The sequence below is a fragment of the Crocodylus porosus genome, unplaced genomic scaffold, assembly GCF_001723895.1.
Source record: "Crocodylus porosus isolate Cpor-Errol unplaced genomic scaffold, CroPor_comp1, whole genome shotgun sequence".
NCBI lineage: Eukaryota > Metazoa > Chordata > Crocodylia > Crocodylidae > Crocodylus > Crocodylus porosus.
The window spans coordinates 19490204-19515276 of record NW_017728911.1 but is presented as its reverse complement, the minus strand read 5'-3'; the positions used below and the strand labels follow the sequence as shown (position 1 = coordinate 19515276).

General features: G+C 43.1%; 1 protein-coding gene across 2 annotated transcripts in view; it reads right to left on the bottom strand.

Annotated features, from left to right (window-relative positions):
- The window catches only part of FAM214A (family with sequence similarity 214 member A), a 79633-nt gene that overhangs the window by 43691 nt on the left and 10869 nt on the right, over positions 1-25073 (bottom strand). The window contains exon 1 of one of the 2 annotated variants that reach the window (XM_019533549.1): positions 14871-15033. The exons of the other annotated variant lie outside the window; for it this stretch is intronic. Within the exon in view, the coding sequence (XP_019389094.1) occupies positions 14871-14907 (37 nt within the window). The 5' untranslated portion in view covers positions 14908-15033. Of the gene's footprint in view, positions 1-14870; positions 15034-25073 lie in introns of those variants that run through there. 2 annotated transcript variants of the gene reach the window in all.

Sequence of the window (25073 nt, the reverse complement as noted above, 5' to 3'; positions counted from 1 at the left end):
TATCTACAAGATTATTTTATTTTATAATATAATATATGAGAGAGAGATACATTTTTACAACAAAAAAAGAGAAAAAAATCTAATTATAGGAAGTCTGCCTTTAATTTGTTCCCCATCTCACTGCTACAGCACAGAGAGATCTGGGAGGTCAGGGAGTCCTCTCGCCCTCTACCCCCACCAAATTTTTCCCCCTTCAGCCCTTTTCTCCCCCCCTTACCACCAGACCTTTGTCTCACTGACCACATGGAAGTGAGGAACAAATTTGAAAACAATGACCTTGAAATAAATGAGTCATTTGCACATAGTACCCATAGGACTTAGTTCATCCAGAATGGATGCATTTTACCTTTTCTGGAACTGCTGCAAGTTTTAGTACACATTCTTCATAAACACACTTTTAAACAACATTTTTGTGCCTACTTATATGTAGTAGAGACTATGCATGATATTGGCAACATTCCAGCAAAGACTACGCACGATTAGTCATTATTTACCATATAGTTCACTGGGCTGGGCCCCAGCAGTCAGCAGCATTTCAAGAATTGGTGATCCTACAGCTGAGCACTGCTCAGTATGTGTGGGAGTGTCTGCATATGCATTTGCACCCGTTGGGCCTCGATCATACGGTCCCTCGCCGCCCGGCCCTGGATTTTGATGGTAACCTCCTGTAGGCTCTCTTCGTGGCCCGAGGGTTATATACAGCCTGGATACCTGGGTCCTTTTCAGTCCGGCAGCAGCGTCTCTACATGGGAGCAGCTTCAGACCCTTTTCTGTCCTGTGAGCAGCGTTCCCCGGTTCCCCCACCTCCTCGGTGGGTCCAGGGGTTCCTCTTTCAGTGCTCTTTCGCCACTTCTCCTCCCCTGCTGCCTTGTTGTCTCCCCTTCTTATGCTTCCGGGCCAGCTCTCCTCCCCCTTCTCCCCAGCTGCTTCCACTTTAAAAAAACCGCAGCTAACGAGCCACGCGGGTCCCGCCGCCGCTTCCAGCTCCACCGCAGTTCTTGCAGCCGGTAGGATGTTTTTGCTCATTCCCCCTTTCTTTTCAGTCTCCCTGGGGTGTATTGTCCCCCAGGATCCCCCCCTTAGCCAGTCGGGGCTCATATCTTCCCCTTGCCCCAGGACAGCATTAATGCACTTTAGTTAATGCACATTAAATCTAGGACCTATGTGTGCCTATACGTGAGCAGAGGCTGCTCAGATGCACTGGAATTCCAGTGCATCAGAACAGACTTGATTAATCAAGTCTGCTGGAACATGGCAATTACTGCGCTTCAGCAGCCTCCCGCGTCGTGTGTATCAGCATCCCCGTGCTTCAAAATGGCAGCAGGGGCGCTTGAATTAAAGCTCATCAAAGCTGCTCTAATTAAAGTGCTGCCCCCTCTGCTACCAAAGCAGATGTAAAAGTACCCTGCCTTGTAATGTACCAAGAAAATGAAAGTTAGTCTGCCTTAATGCGCATTAACAAAATAGCAATTGGCACTCTTACACGTGCTCTGGGGGTGGGGGAGGGCAGCACTTTAATTAGAGTGGCTCTCATAGTTGCTCTAATTAAAGCACTGTAATGTCTCATGTATCAGTGTCCCCACACTTCAAAATAGCAGTGGGAGCTTTTGAACTAAAGCTCGTTTGACATGCTTTAATTGAAGCACCCCTGCCACCATTTTTAAGTGTGGGGATGTTGATATATGAAACGCCGGAGGCTGTTGGAGCGTGGTAATTACCATGCTCCAGCAGACTCATTTAATCAAGACCGCTTTGATGTGCTATAATTACAGTGCATCAGAGCAGTCTCTGTGCGTGTGTACAGGCACCCATGGTTTAAATTATGCTTAATGTGTATTAACCTATTTTTATGTGCATTAACTAAATAGCACAATTTTTTTAGTGATGCTTTAATATGTATTAAAATACGCTAATGAGCATTAAAGTGCACATGTAGATATGCCCCCTGTGTAATCCAGATACCCGCATAAAGGATCTACGTTCTAATTAGTCCTCCACTAATGGGTGGAACTGGATGTTCCTGTCATGAGTCCTGGGATCCTCCAAAAATTTATATGCAAATGTGGTACAGGGCACTCTGGTCTGGCACACCTCATGGAAGATGGGCCACACTAATCATACAAGAGGCTGAGAGGAGGGGTGATGGAGGGATTCTGGCTGAAATATTTGGGACCCCATTTGATGATGTTTGCCAGATGTTTAAGGCTGGTAAAAAACAGAAATCATTGGAGAAAGCCACCGCTCAGTTGTGGAAGTGAATGCAATGTAGTGACTTACTATGACCCTTTGAAGAGTCAGCATTGAGAAAGACTATACTCAACGGGGAGTAACATATATTATCTTATCCAGATGGGCTGCACTAACCTAGCCTTGTGGTAGGTTAGCACTTCAGTCTTTTTGGTTAAGATCAAATGTAGCAGCATTTTTGGAACTAAGGGGAGGGTTTCAGGGCTGGCTGTCCCCCTCCTAGTGCTGGCCTGGTATTGTAGTACCTCCAGGCCTAGTGCCAGTTCTCTGCAGAGGGAACACCCGCCTGCTTTTTTAAGGGCCACAAAAAAATTCCCCATCAGCATATTTGTCCAATGTGGGCCATGTGTTTTATAGTCAAGCTCCGTGTCAGCTGCATTTAATCAACTTCACAGTTGGTTTCAATTACTGAGTACATGCAGCTTTTGGCAGCAACTTAATGATAGACAATGTATTTAATGAGGTTTTCTTGTATGTGAATGTAAGACGAAAGGCTTTCCTGTCCATACTGACTGGGTGAAAAACCCCAAACCTCATCTTCTATTCAAGTAAATATGATATATTCAAGTATAATTAACATTATATACACTGTCACCAAAAGAAATGCAAAAGAGAGGTTTTTCAAAAGCATGTTGAGATGTAGGACACAGTATCCAATGATACTGAATAGATCCTGTCCTCCTACATCCCTTAAGCCTTTCTGAAAAATCTTCTACTAACTTAGGACATAAATTATATGCAATTACTCAATTAACTACTAAATGAAGCAGAAAAAGCATAAAAGGAGGATGTACTAAAAATAGACGTATTTGTTGGCCTAGGGTGAGGGGTGGGGGTGTTGTGCTTGGGAAAAGGGGGAGAAAAATCTGTGACCAAATGTTTCAGTTCCAAAGTCTGCAGCGTAGACAGTAATACCAGAGAACGTAAGTGTTCAGGACTGTAACACTCCACCCAACTCAGCAAACAACTTCTTTTAGTGACCCTATATTCAGATAACTTATTTAAGGGGTCTTCCTTCTATTTTCTCCTTATACAGATTAAATAAACTTTCTAGGTGCAACCTCACTCCTATTACCACACAGTTTGATGAGTCAACAAAAGTCAAATTGTGTCATTCCTATTATTTGTTTCATTCTATTGTGGTTTGTATAATAGATTTATTATGTACAAAACTTTTCTTTTTAAATGTCAACTAAAATTTAAAACTTGAAGCTTTCAAATCTTGTCAAAAGACTTTTTGCATTCTGTTAATGTAGCTTTTTGAACAGATCTTTTTCTAGACTGAAAATACAACAGAGCTAATAATTATCATTACTGTAAACTGAAATGTGCATGTTCGCTTACAAATACATAAGAACTCCACTGCTGTAGAGTTTACTGCTAGGCAACTAAGCTGAAAAACAATATGAATGCAAATATGAACATACAATCATACCTCTGCCTACAGTCTCAGACTTAACATAAGCATACTTAAAGTTTAATCTCAAAACACACTATGACACAAGCCATTTCACAGGCTTAAGTAAATTCAGGATGTTTGTTACTGGGTGCAAAACACCATTTTAGTTCGATAAAAATTATTCTAATAATTCACAGGCAAATACATTCTGATGTAAGGCTGTCTTTAAAGTGCATTTATTAGTCAGGATTATTCTTTTTTTAAAAAAAAGAAAAAGATTCTGAGTGGCTGTTCGCACTGTCTGGAGCCAGACACAGCAGAGACTAATCTGAAAGCATATCCCTGCATAGCTATGACCTTGATTTACCTCTGCTACCCCAGTCCCTGGCCTCTCCAGAGGGAAGTTTGTTGCACATGTGTTTTATAACATTCTGTACTGCTTTTTCTTAGAACACATCTAAGAGTATTAAGTGGACAGATTCATTTCTTAAAATACACACAATTTCCAAAACATCACTCTCATTGGTGTCTCACATACTACTTCAAACAGGTGCACAGCTTTTGTTATACGTTTCATAAAATATATGTCAAAAGAAGAAATATGTACACAGAGGATCATTGAAGACCCATTAAAATATACAACTCAAGATACTGAAACATTCAACGGCTCCTACACACACAAATCTGAAGGTACATTGAAAGGTGTTATAGCAGGGGTGGGCAAAACCTGGCCCACGGTCCACTTCAGGCCCACGGCAGACTCCATTTCCCAGCAGCCCCTGCCTGTGTCACTGTGTCTGGTTTCCATGTACAACCCAGGAGCAGTGGCTCCGTGACAGCACATGGCCACGGTTTCCACGGAGACTGACCCCAACAGTGCTGGCAGGGCATGCAGCTGGATGAGGAGCTGCCTTCGGACTGGGATCTTGCAGCGGCGATAGCGTGGTCCGGATCCAGGGCAGAGCTTCAATCTGCTGTCCGCATACCCTGGGCAGGGGCATGCAGGGAGTGGATCACAGCTGTGACCCAGCTCCAGACCATGCTGTCACTGCTGCAGGATCCAAGTCCCGGCTCCAGAGCAGCTCCCCAACCAGCGGTGTGCCCTACTGGTGGTGCTGGGACTGGTCTCCATGGAAACCATGGCCTTGTGCTGTCACAGCACCGCCACTCCTGGGGTCTCCATGAAAATTGTCTGCAGTGATGTGGGCAGGGGCTGCTGGGAAATGGAGTTTGGCCACCAGCCAGATCTGCCATTTTGCCCACCCCTATGTTACAGTGTAAAACTCCACCCTCTCAAAGAGAAAGTGCTCTGGTGGTCCTCTACCAAGACACCAGAACTTAACTCTCTTAAGTAATTAACATATTACAGATATTATACAAGGACCTCTGGCTAAATCAGGTATACAATTATTTGTCCAATTCAACAAATTATAAAACTGTGATAGTGGCTTAAGTTTACTACAAGTTTTTGCCAATGAATCTGAATGCACTCACCCAAATTTACAGTTAAGGTGACTTTTACAATTATGTCTACTTGGTCTGTCCTTCAATTTGTTTACTGTAAAACATAAATCTCAAAGAAATGGATCTTTTGTGATAAATCAAAATGTCTGTGCTGCTTTAGAGTGATTTTGCTGCTCAAGAGGCCACTATGTACAATTTGGTTGAGGAAAACAATTTATTTGCATTAAAACTTCCATTCTATTTCATTTTCAATGTTTTACATTTATATATTGGAATGTATAATTAAACCATACTTATTTTAAAGAGCCTGTAAGTTCAAAAGATTTTCATAAAATATTATTTTTATTGTTATTAAGCTCACAAATCTCTTCTCTTTTACAGAGTTAACTCAGACAAGTTTGTTTTGTGGAAGTTGTTAAAGAACTATTTATTTTCATCATTTCAATTAGGGTCTAACCCTAAAAGAAAAAAAGCTAATGTATGGATCATGAAAGAAAGCAATACCTTCAGAAAACTTGGAGCCAATTCATTTATTATTACACCCCTCAGACTTCTCTGTGGTACATCCAAATGCTCATTTCCCCTATACCATCCAGGAACTAACTAAAGCACAGGACTACTTCAGCCATGCACTTTCCTATTCTTTCAAATCTCTCCTGCCTGTCCCAGGAAGCCTCTTGCATTAAAAACTTCCACAGTAAAGGTCTAAAACCATATTCAAAGTAGTCAGGAGAACTGCTGTGCCATAGATATTCGCATAGGGCTTTTGGCCTCTTACAGCCACTCTTTACTAATGCAGCTAGCACAGGGGTCAGCAGTGTTTTTGGCTGGAGTATCTCAAACACCCCAACCTCCACCCATGCCTCAACTTGGAGTACCAGAGGCAGACGGTGGGGGACCCATAAAGGCCCTAATCCTTGTTGCTGGCAGCAGATGTACATGCACCTTTGGGCGAAAGGCGAGGGAAGGGCTGCAGTTGCACTGCCCCAGGCCCTTCCCTGGCTGTGCACCTCAAGATGCATATGCAGCCACTGCTGCCACCACAGAGCTGGTGCCAGGGCTCCAGACCCTGGTGCAGTTGTTTGCAGCCTGTCCACCGCCTGCGGCAGCTGCCTAGAGCCTGGGCCGACTGTGGTGGACAGCCGGGAGGCTGTTAACAGTTGCACCAGGGTCCAGAGCCTTGGCTGAGCTCTGTGGCAGGGGTGGCTGTGTGTATGCTTTGCAGCATACAGCGAGCAAGAAGCCAGGGTTGTGCTGCCCTAGGCCCCTTCCTGGCCATGCACACCTAGGCATGCATGCAGCTGCTGCCACACAGCCCAGCCAGGGTTCTGGATCCTGGTGCAGCTGTTGCAGCTTCCCAGCTGCCTGCCACAGCTGGCCACCTGCTGCAAACAGCCCAGGCTCCATGGCTAGTGGCAGCTGTCCAGAGCCCGGGCCAGCTTGGCATGCTGAGCAAAATGGCCTCACATGCCATGGTCTGGCACACATACCAGGGGTTGCTGACCCCTGAGTTAGCACAACAGAGCTATAGAGCACTTCACTGTGCTGATCAACACATCTACCGATCAGATTTAGGGTGCTTCTACACGTGATGCCATTTCCATGTACATGTGACAAAAACATCACTTTGTGTGGCTTAATGGCATTATGCCAGGGGCGGGCAATTATTTCAGGCAGAGGACTACTTACCGAGTTCTCGCAAGCCATTGAGGGCCACATGACAGGCAGCCAGGGGCAGATAAATATTAATTTACTAAATTTTTAGGGGCCCTGTGGGCCAGATAGAATGGTCTAGCAGGCCACATCTGGCCCACAGGCTGCATTTTGCCCACCTCTTCGTTATGCTGTATGTATGCAAGAGTTCTGGGGGTTTGCAGATGAGTTTGCATGATTGCAGACTAAAGTAAATCCTGATGTAGCTTAGTTTGCAAAGATACAGTGCAGCTATTAGTCAGCTTGGCCCCCAGCCGTGGGAGAGGTGGGTAGGCTCTGCAGAAGAAAAGGATCAGGCCCCTTCTGCTTTTACTTTCAGCAGGTGCCTGATGAAGGCAGAAGTGGTGAGGAGCCTGATTGGTTTTTGTTTGTTTGTTTACGGCAGAGCCCTCCCATCTCTCCTGCAGCCAGGTGGCAAGCTGCTGGCAGGCTGCGCTGTGGGGGGCCCCAGGCCTTCCTCCGTGGCAGCAGCATCACTTGGGGCCATCTGGGTGGGCTGCTACTGGGCCAGGTGCTACCTCACCTTGGGGTCAAGGAAGACTTGGATCAGGCTGGGTGCTGCCTTTGAGCTGGGGCAGCACCAGGCCTGCTAGCAGCCTGCCCAGGCAGCCCCAGGGGGTGCTGCCACAACGGAAGGAAGGACCAGGGCCCCCCCACAGCTCAGGGGCTGTCTCGGCACATTAGCAGCTCATCCCTGGCCGTGGGCAGGCTCCACTGAGAAAAAAAAGAAAAAGAAAACAGAATCAAGTTCCTTGCCATAACAGTGACAGAAACCCCTATATTGAAAGGGTGGATTTCAATTAAAAACCCACTGTTTCAGTTTAGGGGGCACAGAATGCAACCCTAATGACTAAACTTCTTTCATGTGTACAAGCTCCCTTAGGGCATGTCCTCACTGCCTCAGAGACTGTGGAAGGGAGCATCACCATGAACGTACACCCTGCTTCCAATCTGTGCAAGGCCAAATGCCAACCAAATCTTGTAATGGAACGTAGGCAAGAGTATGGAGGAGTACAAAACACAGACCCCCCAGGAGAGGGAGTAGCACTGGCCTGCAAATTAGCTACGTTACATTGTTTTACACATGGTATATAACAAAGCAGATTTCTTCCGATTCACTGTTCCATTTCGTTTTGAAGTTATAAGTCCCTAACAAAAAAAGAGAGACCCTTCCCACAGAACAGGAAATTTAAATACACGTCCTTCAAATTTCCATGACACCTATAACTAGAAGGGCATACATAAATCCACTATACTATGCAGCGCCCAAAACAGTAACCAGATAATCTTTTACACAGAGTGACAAGCAGAAATTATGATCATGTAGTTTTCTGATTAGTAACTAAAGGGAATTTTATTATAGTCTCTCAGACTATAAGCTTTTCCCTTTTTAATTGGAATGTCTTTCTGATAGGCAGTTTTTGATGAAAAAATTTAGACATCAGCTTGAAGATGACAAGCTTGAAAGAAGAAAACATGTAAGAGTTCTCGAAATTCATATCCACATCTTCTTGTAGCTTTGGTAGCATTTATTCTTCCAGCAGTTTTACTTGGTCTTTAAACTAGTTCAACAAGACCATTTTTCAATTCAAGTCTTCAATGCAACTATAAAACTTTTCAATCATCATGATAGGGAGAGAGTATCCCATGCCAGGATGTGCAAAGATTCCCTAGTTCTGCCTGAATGCAACAAGGGTTGCAACGTAATGGGATTAGACGCCATCAATGCTAGCATGAATGGAGCACAATTTATCTTTGCAATATACTGCAGTACCAGTCTCTCCAACTTGTTTCTTATATAGCAGTTAAAAATCTTAACAAGTGTGAAAATTCATTGCTCTGGGTGGTAGCTGGTCATTCTATCAAAAGGAAACTGAATTATGACTCATCCTGCCTCCCTTTTCCTTTCCTGATAAATAAGCAGAATTTAATGTTTCAGGAAACTTAAATCACATTTGTTTCACAGGCTGGCAATTGGTTGTTGCCAGAAATATAATTTTGAATATATGTTAACCAGACTGTAGTTAAGGCAGCTGAAATCCAAGATGGAATTTAGTCATTCTGTGTTTAGGAATACCTAAAACAAAATATTCCTGAATTTCATGCCGTTCTTAGATGTTCTGTTTCTTTCTCCTGGACATTACAAGACCATAGAGCATTTCCATGTAAACATTTTGGAAATATATCTACAAAATGAATGTTGTAGTTTTGCTTGGGGATGCTAAAAAAACCAAAGAACCATGTGTATGTGTATGTACTGATCTTACCTTCCCTCATACAAAAGGAACACATGTAGAGTGTCCTACTGGTTACACGCATTAAACCATGAAAACTAAGGGTATTTGTTGTTTTTTAAGACATACAAATTTTGCAGTTAAAATACTCTGTAGAAGCAAATACTCAATGCTGAATCACTCAGGTCTGACTGCCAAGTCTCCCTGAGTCTGGTTCTGGGCAGTGGAGTTTTTCTTTTGTCCCTGCACACATTGTTAGGAGGTAATAAACTTTGGCAAAAAGGGAACCAAACATGATTTTTGTTTAGCATTTCATTTACTCTATAAATTATATATCTTTTGTCATAACATGCCCTCAAGCTGGTACAGTAATTCTCGTTGAAGTTGAGATACAACAGTCATCTAATTTGGAGGCTGCTACATCAATTGTCAAAGGCATTTTTGCCTGTCATCCTCGTAGAGCTTCAAGTAGAGTACCTGAAGTCATCACGTTACTATTTTGGAGAAGGAGATACAGTGGAGAATCAACATGTCACTTTCTAAAGCTAAAAGGCAACCCTTATTCATTCAAACAAGCAAGTTTCTGGTTAATATAGATGTGCCCATTCTAAATGCATCAGAATCCAACGATGGAAGGTCAAAACAAATCTTTGAAAGTCTTGACTGCCAAAAGTTGCACTACCCAGATTTAGGGAAAATAAAACACCCCATTTCTACTGCAAGAGTTGAGTAAGTTGGGGTAATACAAGATTTCAATGCTAAAATCTGAGGGGATATGAAAGTTTAAGTAGTTTTTTTGTCATCACAATTGACTCAAATCTGACAGAAAAGGGAAATGTAGAAAGAGAAGATTTTGTTTATTTCCATTTGCACTTCCCACAGAAAGTCTTCTGATGCTCAAAGAATTAACTCATATATTCTAGTAACTAGATGCTGTTATGCAACCATCTCTTTCGCTTCAGTTACACTGAGACGGACCCTGTGCATAGCATCGTACTTATTCCATGAACTGGTATAAGATAAAAATAACCAGAATGCTGGGATTTATGCTGTGGGCCCACAACACCCTGTAAATGAGCAGATTCTAAGATAATGCCACATTCAGTAAGATAATACATTTATGTTATGTCATGCAGTTGGAATGTTGTATGATGATCCAGGAAGTATGTAAGGAAAGGGTTTTTTGTAGTGTCTTTTACTGGATCACCTGTACAGTGGGCCAAGAGATGTCAGACGCTTTTGGGTGCAAAGTACTTGGATCTTAAGAAGGGCACTTTGAAACCAAAAAGCACATCCAGCTTCTCTCCCCACTCTAAAGTGGTCAAATAAATGACAAAAAAAACCCTTGTCTCATTCATGTACATGATCTAGATGATGTAGTGGGATAGTTCAGACAACTAACTGCAACTGTAAGAATTTCATTCAATTTACACTGGCCCCAAAAACAATATAGGCAAATATTTTAAAAGGTATTTAAGCACAGCATCATGACTCTTCTAGACTTCCACCACTGGAATTCTATTTCAGCACCTCTGAAGCACCTCCAGTGCTTTGACACACTTAATTCCAAGAATGGCCAATGATGGCACATTCAAACTTGACATAGACCTTCCCCCATATTATTATTATAATATGTATTTTTATTATGGATGATGTCTGAGGCATTTAATAAAGCTACCAGTCTCTTTTCTCTCAAAATAACAGTAAGGCAGAAATAGGATGGTAGAAACAAGTCACACTTAAGTAACACAATTTAAAAACACCTTTTTGTAAATATTAAAGAAATTTAGTATGAAAAAACAGGCGGTAGACCCCAAAGTGCAAAGGCTATGAGTATTTTATAAGTTTTGATTACAAGGCTGAAGGAAACAGTTGTTCATAGATTTATAGATGCTAGGGTTGGAAGGGACCTCAACAGATCATTGACCCCCTGCCTAGGCAGAAAAGAGGGCTGGGGTCACATAACCCCAGCCAGATGCCTATTCAGCCTTCTCTTAAAGACCCCCAAGGAAGGGGAGAGCACACCTCCTTTGGAAGCCCATTCCAAATTTTGGCTACCCTCCCTGTGAAGAAGTTTTTCCTACTATCCAACTTAAATCTGCTGTCAGTTTGTGACTATTGTTCCTTGCTACCCCAAGAGGCGCCCTGGTGAACAGAGCATCTCCAATCCCTTGCTGTGTCTGTGGAATGAATTTGTAGGCAGCCACAAGCTCACCTCTCAGCCTTCTCTTGCGAAGGCTGAAGAGGTCCCTCAGTCTGTCCTCATAGGGCTTGTCCTGTAAGTCCGTAACCATACAAGCGGCCCTCCACTGGACCCTCTCAAGACTATCAACTTCCTTCTTAAAGTATGGTGCCCAAAACTGGATGCAGTACTCCACTGGTGGTCAGACCAATGCTACATGGAGGGGAAGTATCACCTCCTTGGATCTATTTGCTATGCATCTGCTGATGCATGATAAAGTGCAGTTAGCTTTGATGATGATTTCATCACACCGAGGACTCATATTCATCTTGAGTTCACTATGACTCCAAGATCCCTTTCTGCTTCTGTGCTGCTGAGAGGGTCACTTCCCAGCCAGTAGGTGTGCTGGATATTTTTGCACCCTAGGTGCAGCACTCTGCACTTGGACTTGTTCTACTGCATCCTATTGTGTTCTGCCCACTTTTCTAACCTGTCCAGGTCTGCCTGCAATCATTCCCTACCCTCTGGAGGGTGCACTTCACCCCACAATTTAGTATTGTCCACAAACTTGGACAGAGTACACTTCACACTCACACCCAAGTCACTGATGAAGATATTGAAGGATACAGGCTCAAGGACCAAACCCTGCGGGACCCCGCTGCCCACATTCTTCCAGGTCGATACCAACCCATCTACTACCACTCTCTGAGTGCAACTGCTAAGCCTATTTGCCACCGACTGGACTGTGTAAACATCTAGGTCACAGCCTCGTGATTTTTTTATGAGAATACGATGAGATACTGTATCAAAGGCCTTGCTAAAGTCCAAGAAAATCCCTATTCCTAAACATCCTGTCCACTTAAAGATGAGCACAGTACCCAAGGGCAAATTGTGTGGGGGAGCGGTGCATAGGGGTGTAGAAGTGTAAAAGTGCATAGGGGTGTAGAACTGCAAAATTGAGACAAAGAAGTTACTGCAGTGATCCTTTTCTTGGTTATTGATTGCAGCAGATGACAGAGCTTGTAAGAGTCTGAACCGCCTCCCCCCAAAAAATCCACTGCCAGCTTTGTGTCCCTGCACAGGCTGAATTGACCTGGGCCCAGCACCCTGCTCGGGTCATCCCTGGCATCAGGTGCCAGCCCTACTCTGGAGCTGGCAATCACCCCACCCCCAGATTCATTAATTTTTGTTTTTGCATGGATCAAACAAATACTATATAGACCTAGATCCCTAGTATATTAATAAAGCTTTTAGTTTCATTTTAATTTGGGGAGGGGGTGGTGTGGTGTGCAACGGGACAATGCACAACACCACCTGCATCCCCCTTCTCAAAATCATGGGTCCTCCCATGCTGGTACCCATCATAAATAAACGCAGCATGTAGAATGTTAATGGGTGCTACAGAATAACAGAACAGTGTCCGACACATGCCACAGTTTAAACTGCTTTACAAGCATCCGTGTCATTGTGCTTACCTTCTAATTGACATCTGTCTTTTAGACCCGAGAACAGTAAAATTATATAGCATCAACATTTGAGTGTTTAGTAAAATACAGGTTTAAGATTTTAGTTTGCCTTCTTCCCCCTCTCTCCACCCTGCAATACTATAATAATATTGCTGCATATGGGCAAATGATTATTTAGTAGGTGACAGTTCTAAATGCAGTGCCATGAGTTTGTTAGAAGCTTTATATAAAGATATAAAATTAACTCTTGTATGGCAGCCTGACTCATGCATTGGAAAAACTAATCGTCTCCTACCTCAGTTTAATTAATCTTTATTACACCTTATAGCTTGCCTGAACTGAGTACTTAACATTCTCCTTGTAATCAGTTTTCTGGTTCTTTATCTTCCTTCTCCTTTTATTTTAAGCCACCTTTTAAATCTAAGTATTTTTTATGGATTAAAGTGCCTCCAAATGCCACAGTCTTAAAACTAAACCATATATATGTAGAGAATATACCATAATTGTCAGAAGACACCTTTCTTAAAAGGGTACTAACTGTATGTGGCATTCCTTTTTATGAAAGGTTCTGTTACACACATTCAACTTGCCCAGTGCTTGCAGAATACCACAAAAGCATACTGGATAAGTGTGGCAATGTACAAATATTTGTCAGGTGAACTGATAAGATGGCTGGATTCATTGTGGCTTCTCTGATTACCTCTACCATTCTTTGCTAGAACAATGACCCTCAGCAAATAACAGAAGATGTTCCTACACAAACCACAAGTGTATACCAGTGGGACTATTCCTCCTCATTCCCCAGCAGTGGATGTGCACCTAAATTATAAAGGCTCACTTAAAATTGGAGCATTGGCCCCTTTTTCAAGAACACAGACAAGTCTGGTACACAGAGCAAGAATATGTTTAATGACTTGATATCACTCACCTCTTTAGAAATCATCTTACTATATATAGCAAAAGATAAAAGTCTTATTTCAGCATATGTTAGATCAGTTACTTTATTTAAACTATAGCTGTATCTGCTCTGTCAATATGCTGAGTGGCCAGTAATGACAAGCTATTACTTTGCAAAATATTCTAAACCTTTTCTAGTTGCCCACACGCCTGACTTATGTGCATAGATTTATTTGCCCAAGGCAGGCAAATAATGACAAAAAGAAAGATAAAGCTGTGATGCACAGACTCTACTAGACTCACAAATGAAACTATTGTAATAGTTTCCTTGTGTTGTGAAAGGAACTTGACCTACATAACAAAAACAGGACACAAAAGAAACACATTCAGCTAAGTCTTGTTTTTACTGTGAATAACAAAATAAGCTGTTAAATATGGCTACAGTAACTGTTCCAGAACTACTGATATACATGACATTGCATTGGACATTCACTTTAAATGCTTCAAAGAAATCATCTTTTTTCCTGTCTCTTGAAATTCATTGGTTGGTTATGTTATAATATTTTTAATTGACAGGTAAATTATGTCTCCCCCTGCCCCTGTTAGCTTAAGTCAATAATATATACAGTAAATTAAATGGTTTTAAAAAGGCCTCTCACCACATTTGCCTGGCTGAGAGTATTCATTTGACCAGTTTATAGGGAAATGGGGAACACTTTAGTGAAGCTCTTTCACCACAGATTTTTAAAAAAAATATATATTTTGAAACTGTTAAATTCAAAATCTTAACTTCAGAACTTGTGAAGCAAAAATTTCAATAAACTTTTGTCACCTTTCCCAAATTTATTATCAGCTGAGGTTCTGAAAAAGTGTATAATCATTTAGAAACAAGTTTATGCTATAATGGCACAAATACAGTTCTCCTCCTCAGCCCCAGATCACTTCTTTTTAAAACCTTATTGCATTACAGAAGCAACCCTGCTTGCTTGACAGGCCTTTCTTTTCTTTCTTACATCCTGCTTCCCCTCCTCCCCCTTTTTTTGTTCAGCCCAGCACTGTAATTAAAATGGTATTTTTAGTATGATTTTGAATACAATTATCTATAAAATGTTCCATGTAAATCTTGTGAGTTTAATTCTCAAACTGACAAAATTTTTAAACCGTGTGATAAATCAAGTGCATTAGAAAAGAGCACTCAGATTCACAAACATCCAGTCACAACTACAAAAATATTTAAGCATTTAAAATTACTTCCTTGGATTACACACCTTCTCTGTGCAGCCCTTTGTTTCCACTGTAACCCATACTGGAATCCCTGTGTAAAGGAAGTTGCCTCCTAGCTGCAAATGGGCTATACTGTCAGTATCTGAAGGATCCAGATGTCTGCAGTGGTTAAAACAAAATGTTCAGCTTTGGGTGCATATTCAGTCTCTCTGTGCAAGACATTTTTTCACAAAGAAGGCAGAGTAAGAGTGCACATAGCAACAGCACTCTCAGCTGATTGGATGGAAGGCGTGCTTAAACCCTTCGCTGCTCGTAAGGTCTACTACGGTTTCCTGTCTGTTTGGCAGCAGTATCATGTTTTCTTTTCTCCTCTCGTGAACTCAGCTGTATTTGGGCAATTTGAGAGGCTAAAACAACAGAGCAAGTAGAAAGGAGTTGGTGCTACTAAAAAGGGTACCAAAGTGTTACTATTTGATAAAAATATACCAACAAATCTATTTTCATTATTTCCACATGCATACACACAGCTTTTCACAAAAGGTGAAATGTCAGGGAATCCATTTGTTACACTGAATGAAGATCAGACTGTACAATAGTTATATCTACACAGAGGAATATTTAGTGCATGGAAGCCATTTCAGAATTGGGAATAACCCTATAAAACAAGCGCATCAGTTGACCTCTATGGACTTCACTACTCCTACAGTTGCATAGCTCTATTTTTCCCAATTACACTTACCCTACAGATTTTCTCAGGTATAGATAGGTATGTCAGCCAGGGGTAGAAAGAGGTGGGATCTTCTTTCACAGACAAACTGGGTCAGCAGAACCCCCCTAAATGCAATTACACAACAAAACTGCATTTTTATTAATAAAGCTTGTTGGAAATGGCTTTACCATACAACTGAAAAACACAGCTTTGACAATCTAGCCCTATCTACCTACAGAGTGCTTCACAATAGAGAAAGCTGGTATTTTAATATTACAGTGTGCACAGTACCTAAACTTAGCACTGAACAGATAAAAGTATGAGGTTCTGCATTATGGGAGAAAAATCTTTGTGCATACTGCACAAAAAAAAAAATCCTTACAGTTAAACACAAGACAGCTTACGAACCATGTCAATGAACCAGGCATTCAAAGGATGTTCAGGAACTTTTACCTAATGTGTATATGGCAATATAGGCTTATATTCCTACCATATCCACGTACAGGTCACAAAGCTTAAAACTTGGCCAAGAGTGGCAAAGTAAACATCTATGGTCTTTACTGACATTTAAAATAAAAGACTTGCAAGTCATATGGTCTACCTCTCAGCCAAAGCAAACTAACATCCTAGAATATATTTTCCAGTGTTTTGTCCAACTAGCTCCAAAATAACACAAATGGAAAGCTAGTCCACAATTTAACAGCTCTCACCTTAATACATACCAACTGAAAACATTTTTATCCCCATACTTGTTCTTATATCCGCATTTCTGTACACTTGCTGTTTTAGTAGTTGTTCAGCCAAACTATACATTTTTTTAAATTCTTCAAGTCAACCTATTTAGTTCCTTAATCTATTACTCCAGTTGGTCAAGATATTTCTAATACTGCAAAGTCCAATAATGCGTACAGTATTCTAAATGCAGTGTTAATAGCACGTTGGTTGGACTACTAAATATCAACACAATTACAAAGAACTAAAAGGTAGCTGACATGACACTGGGTATAACTTAGAGTCAGTGTAAAACAGACCTGACTGCATACAGGGTCCGATCAGCTAACCACAATTAAACTGTAGATTCACAATTAGGCACAGTCTATACAGACTCAGTAACATCATAGCATTCAGCACAATGAAGACAGTGTTACACCTTGAGTAGGTGCTGCAGGTATAACTCCACCTCCAAGGTTGGGGTCCCCCAACTCACCTGCCACCACTTGTTGGTATATGTAAGAAGGAGGGGGTTCAGTGGTGTTCTCTTCCCATATGGACCCGAAGATGGGATATTCACAGGTGCGCTGTGGTGTTCCTCAGGGCTCTGCTTCCCCTACACCCCGTCCACTCGTCAGCTGCTTGGGGATTCAGATCTTTGTCCCAACGATATACACTGGTCCCTTGACTGTGGGATCCGACGTTGACTTCGGTAATCTGGCCTGCCACGGGGATGTTGATAAGCCTGGAACTTCAATCCTTGGTCCCAGGGGTCTGAGCCACAGGCATCTGGTGTCCTCCTTAATGTTGAGGGGCTAGAGACTGCCTGTCCCCAGCCTGGTACCAGACATTGCTCCCCCTCCTCTGCTGCAGGGCAGTGCCTTTAGTGCCACCACGGCCAGCACTCGGAGCCTTCGCCCAGCCAGCGTGCTCCCAGCTCGCTTCCTCCCTCCTGCCGGCTTCCCTCCTGCTGGCGGGGTTTTTAAGTTCCCCATGGTGGCGGCTCCAGCTGCCATAATCAGCTGGCCGCTACCCTACCCGGGAAGCAGCTGCTTGAAGAGCTGGCAAAACACCAGCACACGTGGCTCTTGCTTCATCCCTGCCCACCCTGGAGGGGAGTTCCCCAGGCGCGGGTGGCTCTCCTTTTCCTTTCTGGTATGCTAGGGTTTGCCCCCAGCATTTCCGAGGCCCATGGGTGTTTTTCACCGCAACATACAGCAAAAGAGAAAAAAAAAAAAAAATCATCATAGGCAAGACTACAGATATTTAGTGTCCTTTTCATATGCATGTCTTCCATTGTTATTTCATTTTAGGCTCACTCAATTCTCCCATACATTTTTACTTTATCCTTTCCCACAGATACCTCTCCCTACTGCACATCTACTTTTCCAATTATTTTCCCTAAATGCATTAGTTTGCATACTGATATTGCTCTAAACCAGGGGTTGCTTTAAGCCAGGGCATTTGAGAAGGCCCTAGGGCAGTGATCTCCAAACTTTAAGTAGGAGATCACCTTTGGCATTTAAAAGCAACCCAAGATCTACCGTGCCCCCCCCCAGCAGGTAAGTCTGTGGGGAGGGAAGGGGAAGGCAGAGGGAGAAAAAAAATATTTGGGGGTTCACTGCCCAGCAGTTAAGTCCCACCTGGCCAGGCCCCACTCAATTTACCTCTGCTTCTGCCTCTATGATTCTGTCCCTCACTGTGGAGGCCTCAATCTAGCCCCTTTCCCTTCCCCTTCCCTCCCTCATGGACTGACCTGCTGGGCTGGGGCATGCACCAGCATGCACGTAGCCACTCAGCCCCCAGCCCCAGCCTTAGATCAACTCCAGGAAACTCCAAGATCTACCAATAGATCGCGATCCACTGGTTGGTGGCCACTGTCCTAAGGGGTACATGCTGGTGGGTGACGACAGACCGCCACCATGCACCATCCCGTGCTGCCACACAGGTGCTGCCATGCCCGGCTGGATGCAGGGGAAACTCGCACACAGCGGCTACCGCCACTCCGTGTTCAGCTGTGTGCCAGCCTACCCCCAACAGGCGGCCAAATGCAGGAGCGAGGGGTACACTGATACAAAAAGGTTGAAAACCCCTGCTCTAAACTATACATTGGTTGAAAAGATCTATCTGCCTACTGAGGGCTCCTTTGGAGTATACCACCCTGAAACCAGGCCCCTCCTATATGTAGCCACCTCATATGCCATAAATTGGAAGAGGAAGCCACACAAGGCAGCTAACTACTCCAGCCATACATCATGTGGCTATTCTACCTACGCTTAAATGCCAGTTGTACTGAGCTAAGGAGATGTAGCCAGCCTCAGAAACAAGCCCTATTACTTTTAGTGGGAGGTGTGCCAGAGAAATGACTGTATTTGGATTACTGATGGTTTTGAAATACCCTGCTCTCCTATAATTCATAATTAACTTTATTTATTTCTCCCAAATGTCGTTAAGAATTTAGAAGTATATGATACTAGAAAAATTATAATTTATACTATAAAAACAAGGACATATGCACATAAAAAGTAAAGCCTGATGTACATCTTTAACCTATTCTTCTACCATTAAGTGACTGAAATTAAAATAAAATTCCACTGTGACTTTTCCATATAAAAACAAGAAAACATACCTATGCAATGAATTACATTCAAATAATATATTTACCATCCTAAAGACTTCCAGAAAGATTAATTGGGGAGGGGGGTTGTTTTGTTTTGGGGTTTGTCTGCTTGCTTTGGGGGGTTTAGTTGGTTTCTGTTTGTTTGTTTGTTTTTTGTGGGTTTTTTGTTTTGTTTTTTGTTTGTTTGTTTGTTTTTTGTTTTTACAGTATATGCCTGTACTTTGTTAGTGATAAAGGCTAGATTCATTTATATTGTGTTTTATCATGGTTACTGGTGAATAGCTTGTCAAGAACACATGAATTTCAAATAAATTGCCCTGGGCACCTCCTTCCCTGCTTGGGGCTTGGGATGGGGCTGTTGATGCCCTACGCCTCTGCCCAGCTCCCACTTTTCCTCTTTGCCCTCTCTGCCATGCCAGGCTCCCACCACTCTCCTGGGAGGAGCTCAGTAGAAACAGCCCTGGCCCCTGACTTTTTTCCCCAGTTCTGGAAGTTAGGATTATCCTGACATGGTCACTAAACAAATGCTAAGGTTTATCAAAGAAATTTCTCTGAAGATACAAGTGTTCTCTCTCTTACATTTTTCAAGCTATTTGCATTTAAAGAGCGTTATAGACAGACAGATACAGACAGACAGACTAAGCCCTTTATATATATCTCTAGATTACTGGACACTGGTTGTTATTTTAGAGTTTGCTGATCTTATAACACTTTCATAAGCAGAGCCAAAACTCATAGTTTTCAGCTTCCAAAGGTGAAATGCGAGTACCTGTCTAGTTGTCAGTTATTCTAGAATTGTTATTGCATTTTAAATTCAGGTTAATCTAAAATAATTTGGTGTGTAATTTTCATGTGTAGATGAGCCCTAAAAGTCCAGAGGGTATTTCTGAATATTTATTTCTTTGAGCTCTAACAAGCCTGACTCCATTACTTACCTGGTATATTCCTCTTCCCCACCCAAAATCTCTTCAATCTCCCCCCTTACCTTCCCACTCAATTCTCTAGAGCAGGGACTAAAACTTCTTATGCATTTCTATAATACTTTACATATTGTGGAGGTCATTCCAATACAAATAATATAAATTTTAAGTCACATATTCCCTGTGACTTTAAATCAACGAACCAAGTACATTTAATCCAATAATATATATAATGCACTATCAATCAATATACAAACAATTTTAGTAAACAAAACTCCAATAAAATGCACAAGATGAACTAAAGTGATAACACATACTTGCTTTAGGAAATGTAATTTAACTATGCTTAAAACATTCAAAATATTTTATCCCACAAGAACACCAATACCTCACTCCCTGAGCAGAACCAAAGGAAATATGGGGAAAGTCCATTATGATGATTTCAGTGAATTTAAAAAACAAAAGAACAAAAAAACCCCAAAAACCACACCACACAGCACAAGATGAAATAGATGCATTACTAGTAGATGTAGAAGCATTACATTACTAGAATGCATTCCATCTTGATCTCCCTCTTCCCCTGTCATCAAGCTCCTTGCCCTATCTTGGAGATGGTTACCATCTCCACATGCTGTAAAATTCCTTCCGCTATTCACTTCCAAGCTCTCTATAAGCACTGTCATCTTGAATATCTGTAACCGGTGTTCCACCCTCTACACTTCAGTAAAACTACTCTCTTCAGAAGTAATGAAATTACCACTTCAACCTGAAAATAAAGTGGTAAAACAAAAAACCAAACACAGAGGAGCTGGAGCACGCAGGACTGACACACTTAGAAACCACTATCAAGTCGAGGAGATTGCAATGACTGGGCCATGTCAGGAAAATGGGAGGAGATTGTATCCCTAAGAATAATTTTGAACAGCAAGATTCAAAATGACTCTAGGAAGCTGGATAGCCCTCTATGGCTGTACTATGACACATGCAAAAATAATACAAAGTTGTTCAACATCAATGTAGAAATCTGGGGGTAGTGCGCAGAATCCCATCCAATCTAGAAGGAACATCCAACCCTGGGTGCAGCACAACATGAAGTTATTTTGATCCAGAGGATAGAAGCAAAGCAAGAAGGAAGCAGTGTGCTGTAATTTGGACTCCAACTCAGACAACACAAGGATCTGTGAAACTTTTAACAAGCTGTGTCACTCTTGAATTGGGCTTATCAGCCACAAGCAGATTCATCAGGCACACACCATGATCCAGAGGATTTATGGTTGCCTACAACAACTGCTTCAACCTAACAAAGGTTGCCTACACTCTTCTCTATTAATTCCCTGCTTGATACAGTATTCTTTACTTTGTTGGCTGAGAAAACAAAAACAACAAACAAAAAATTAACATATTTATAAAATAAATGTGTTTTGGTGATATGTAGGGACTATATATTATAGTTTCATAGTAGATAGGGTCAGGAGGGACCTGAACAGATCATCTAGCCTGACCCTCAGCCACAGGCAGGAATGAATGCTGGGTTCACAAGACCCCAGACAGGAGATCATCCAACCTCCTCTTCAATTTGCCCAAGGTAGGGGCGAGGACCACTTCCCTGGGAAGTTGGTTCCAGATTTTGGCCACCCTAACTGTAAAAAAAAAAATTGCCATCTGATCTCTAACCTAAATCTGTTCTCCATCAGCTTATTAACATTGTTCCTCATCACCTCAGGTGATGCTGGGGAGAAAAGGGCTCTACCTATTTGCTGTTGATCTCCCCGATGAGTTTGTAGGCAGCCACCAGGTCCCCCCTCAGCCTCCTCTTGCTGAGGCTGAACAGGTTCAGGTCCCTCAGCCTCTCCTCATAGGGCCTGTCCTGCTGCCCTCTCACCAAGCGGGTGGCCCTCCTCTGAACCCTCTCCAGGCTGGCCACATCCCTCTCGAAGTGCGGCACCCAGTACTGGATGCAGTATTCCAACTGCGGCCTGACCAAAGTTGCATAGAGGGGGAGTATCACCTCCCTGGACTGGCTTGAGCTGCACCTTTGGATACGTGACAAGGTATGGCTGGCCTTGCTGGCTGCAGTCTGGTATTGGTGGCTCATGTTCATGTTCATCTTGGAGTCATTATTGACTCCAAGATCCCATTCCGCCTCTGTGCTTTCAAGAGGGGAACTCCCCAGCCTGTATGTATGCTGCGGATTCCTTCTCCCAAGGTGCAGCACCCTGCATTTGTCTATGTTGAACCCCATCCTATTCTCATCCGCCCACCGTTGCAACCTGTCAAGGTCAGCTTGTAGCCTATTGCACCCTTCTAGTGCACCCACATCCCCCCACATCTTAGTGTCATCAGCAAATTTGGACAGCATGCTTTCTACCCGCTCATCCAAATCACTGATGAAGATGTTAAACAGTGTGGGCACAAGGACCAAGCCCTGGGGTACTTACTCCACTCCTCACATCTTGCCAAGCTGAGTACACCCTGTCCGCTACTACTCTCTGGGTGCACCCCGCCAGCCAATTTTTCACCCAACCAACTGTATAGGCATCAATGCCACAGTCGCTTAAATTTATTGATGAGGATGGGGTGAGAGACAGTGTCAAAGGCCTTCTTAAAGTCTAGAAAGACTATGTCCACAGCGACACCATCATCCATGGATTTAGTCACCTGGTCATAAAAGGCAACCAGGTTGGTCAGGCAGGACCTGTTTTTGATGAACCCATGCTGATTGCCCCTGAGCATGATCTCCTCTGCTGGCCCCCCACAGATGTGCTCCTTGATGATTCTCTCCAAGATCTTCCTGAGGTGAGGCTTACAGGCCTATAGTTACCTGGGTCCTCCCTCCTCCCTTTCTTGAAAATTGGGACCACATTAGCCAATTCCCAACCCCCTGGCACCTGGCCAGATGACCATGAATGCTCATACAGCCAGGCCAAGGGCTCCACGATGACCTCTGCCAGCTCCCTCAACACCCTTGGGTGGAGGGCATCTGGACCTGCAGATTTAAAAATGTCTAGCCCTTCCAAAAGATCAGTCAGTACAGATGTAGTTAGGGAAGGCCTGACAGAGCTATCCCCGAGATTGTCCCTGCCTCTGGTAGGTGGGATGTCCTGGTCCCTGTTCAAGAAAACACAGGCAAAAGAAACTGTTGAAAATATCAACTTTCTTGTCTGGCATAGCCAGAAGATTACTGTTTGCGTCTTGCAGGGGCCCTACATTGCCTGGTGCTCTCTTCTTGCTTCCAACGTACTTGAAAAAGGACTTTTTGTTGTCCTTAATCCTGGACGCTAGCCTGAGTTCCATCTCTGCCTTGGCCTTCCTGATAGCCCTCCTACACTCATGGGCTGAGAAGTACTCCTCCTTGGTGACAGCTACTCCCTTCCACTGGTTGTATGCCCCCCTTTTAATCTTCAGGCATTGCTGAATGCCTTTGCTGAGCCAAGGGGGTTTCTGAGCACTCTTACCTCCCTTGCTTCTCTCAGGGACTGTTACCCTTTGGGCCTGGAGGATTGCCTCCTTCAGGTACGACCATCCCTTGTGGACTCCCATCTTCTCTACCTTCTGGGCCTGCAGTGCCTCCCGCACTAGTCTCCTAAGCTCACTGAAGTTGGCCCTTCTGAAGTCAAGGGCATTAGCCTTGGTGTAAGCCCCTGACACCCTGCGTTGGATAGTGAAATCCAGCAGGTGATGATTGCTATTGCCCAGGTGGTCAAGGACCTGCAGTCCCCTCACCAGGTCATCCCCTCTGGCCAGGACCAGGTCCAGGTCCAGCAAGGCGTTACCCCTAGCGGGGCTGTGCACTTCCTGGATAAGGTGAATACAGCCAGGAACCTATGCGAGCAGTCAGACCTGGCTGTCTGCTCCTCCCAGACATAGCCAGGTCTCATGAATAGGTCATGTGCCAATCTAAGGAAAGATTGTACCTATTAACATAAGGCTCCTACAATTTAAGGTGTCTTGCAGAGTTAGACTACAACATGGGACATTTTTTTAAGTGGTAAGCTAAACACCCTAAAAAGAACTAGAAATAAATTTTTCTTTGAAACTGGTTCTTTCACCACTACTTCATCTGCGGCCTGTCAGCAGTTGCCGTCTCTGACTTTTCCAAGTACAATACAAGAACAGTTATTATGGTAGTTATGGTAGCAATCACTATTATTCACCTCCCCTTTCGTACTCCTAAGGTTTCTTTTAGGGCTGCTGTCTTTGCCGAATGGTGAAATTTAAGCAAAAATCTTTTGACCAAGTCATAACTGTACAAGTGAAGGTGAAAAGGAACTACTGACTCCCCTTCTATGCAAAATGGGGCAGGGAAGGAAGGGAAAAATCCTTCAATCATGTGTATTGAAAAAGATAATCTGAAATATGAAACCTGGTTCAAACAGCATCCTAAACAAGGATGTAACTGTTAAAAAGTGGGGTGGGAGGGAAGGGAATTCATTCTTGAGAACAGTCATTGCTACATGACATTTCCTTACCTTATTCTGTTTGATTGGAGCAGTGCAAGACTTCTGCTACTCACTGCAGTCCCCCACACAAATCCTGCCTCACCACCACAAACCGGAGAGAAACCAAAGCAGAAAAAAATGGCAAAGGGAACTCTGAGGTCCAAAGACTCTTCAATTATGGCTGTATTTTGAAAATGCACAAGATACAGGCAGCAAGTAACAACTGTCCTGCTGCCTTGCTAACCCCCAGAAGTTTTCAAAACAAAACCAAAACAAACACAACTATAGAAGCAGATGAGGTGAACACCCCCCACCCCCAAATCCATACATCTCAGTGATGCGGCGTCTTCCCAGAAGAATTAACTTGGGTTTTTGCTGGATTGTTGCACTTTGCTCCACTGTAAATATCACCAAGGCTTCCATATTTTTATGACACTGTCAATTCTGTCAGTGCTTTAACCCCTCCTCCTTCATTAGTATTATTATTTTCTGATGGCAACTAAAATATCTAACTGAGACTGGGACACAACTCACAAAAACCTCATACCGGCACAGAGTAATAAACACCCTGGCCACAAAGAGATTATAAAGAAAAAGAAAAAAGTTAAGAGGGATGCTAGTCCCCTCCCACTGCCAAATTTCCAGACCCACAGGGGAGCCCTGTGGGCTAGGTGACCCCTAGGTCTGTGGGTCAGACTTGGCCCACGTGCCAGAGGTTGAGCAACTTTGCATTGAACAATTGCTTTCTATTGTTAGAAATGCACAGCTTGCATCTCACACCTGATAAGAAAGAAACACTGCCAAGGACTTTTTTCCTTGGCCAGCCTTGCCACAGTTTTTCTTAAATC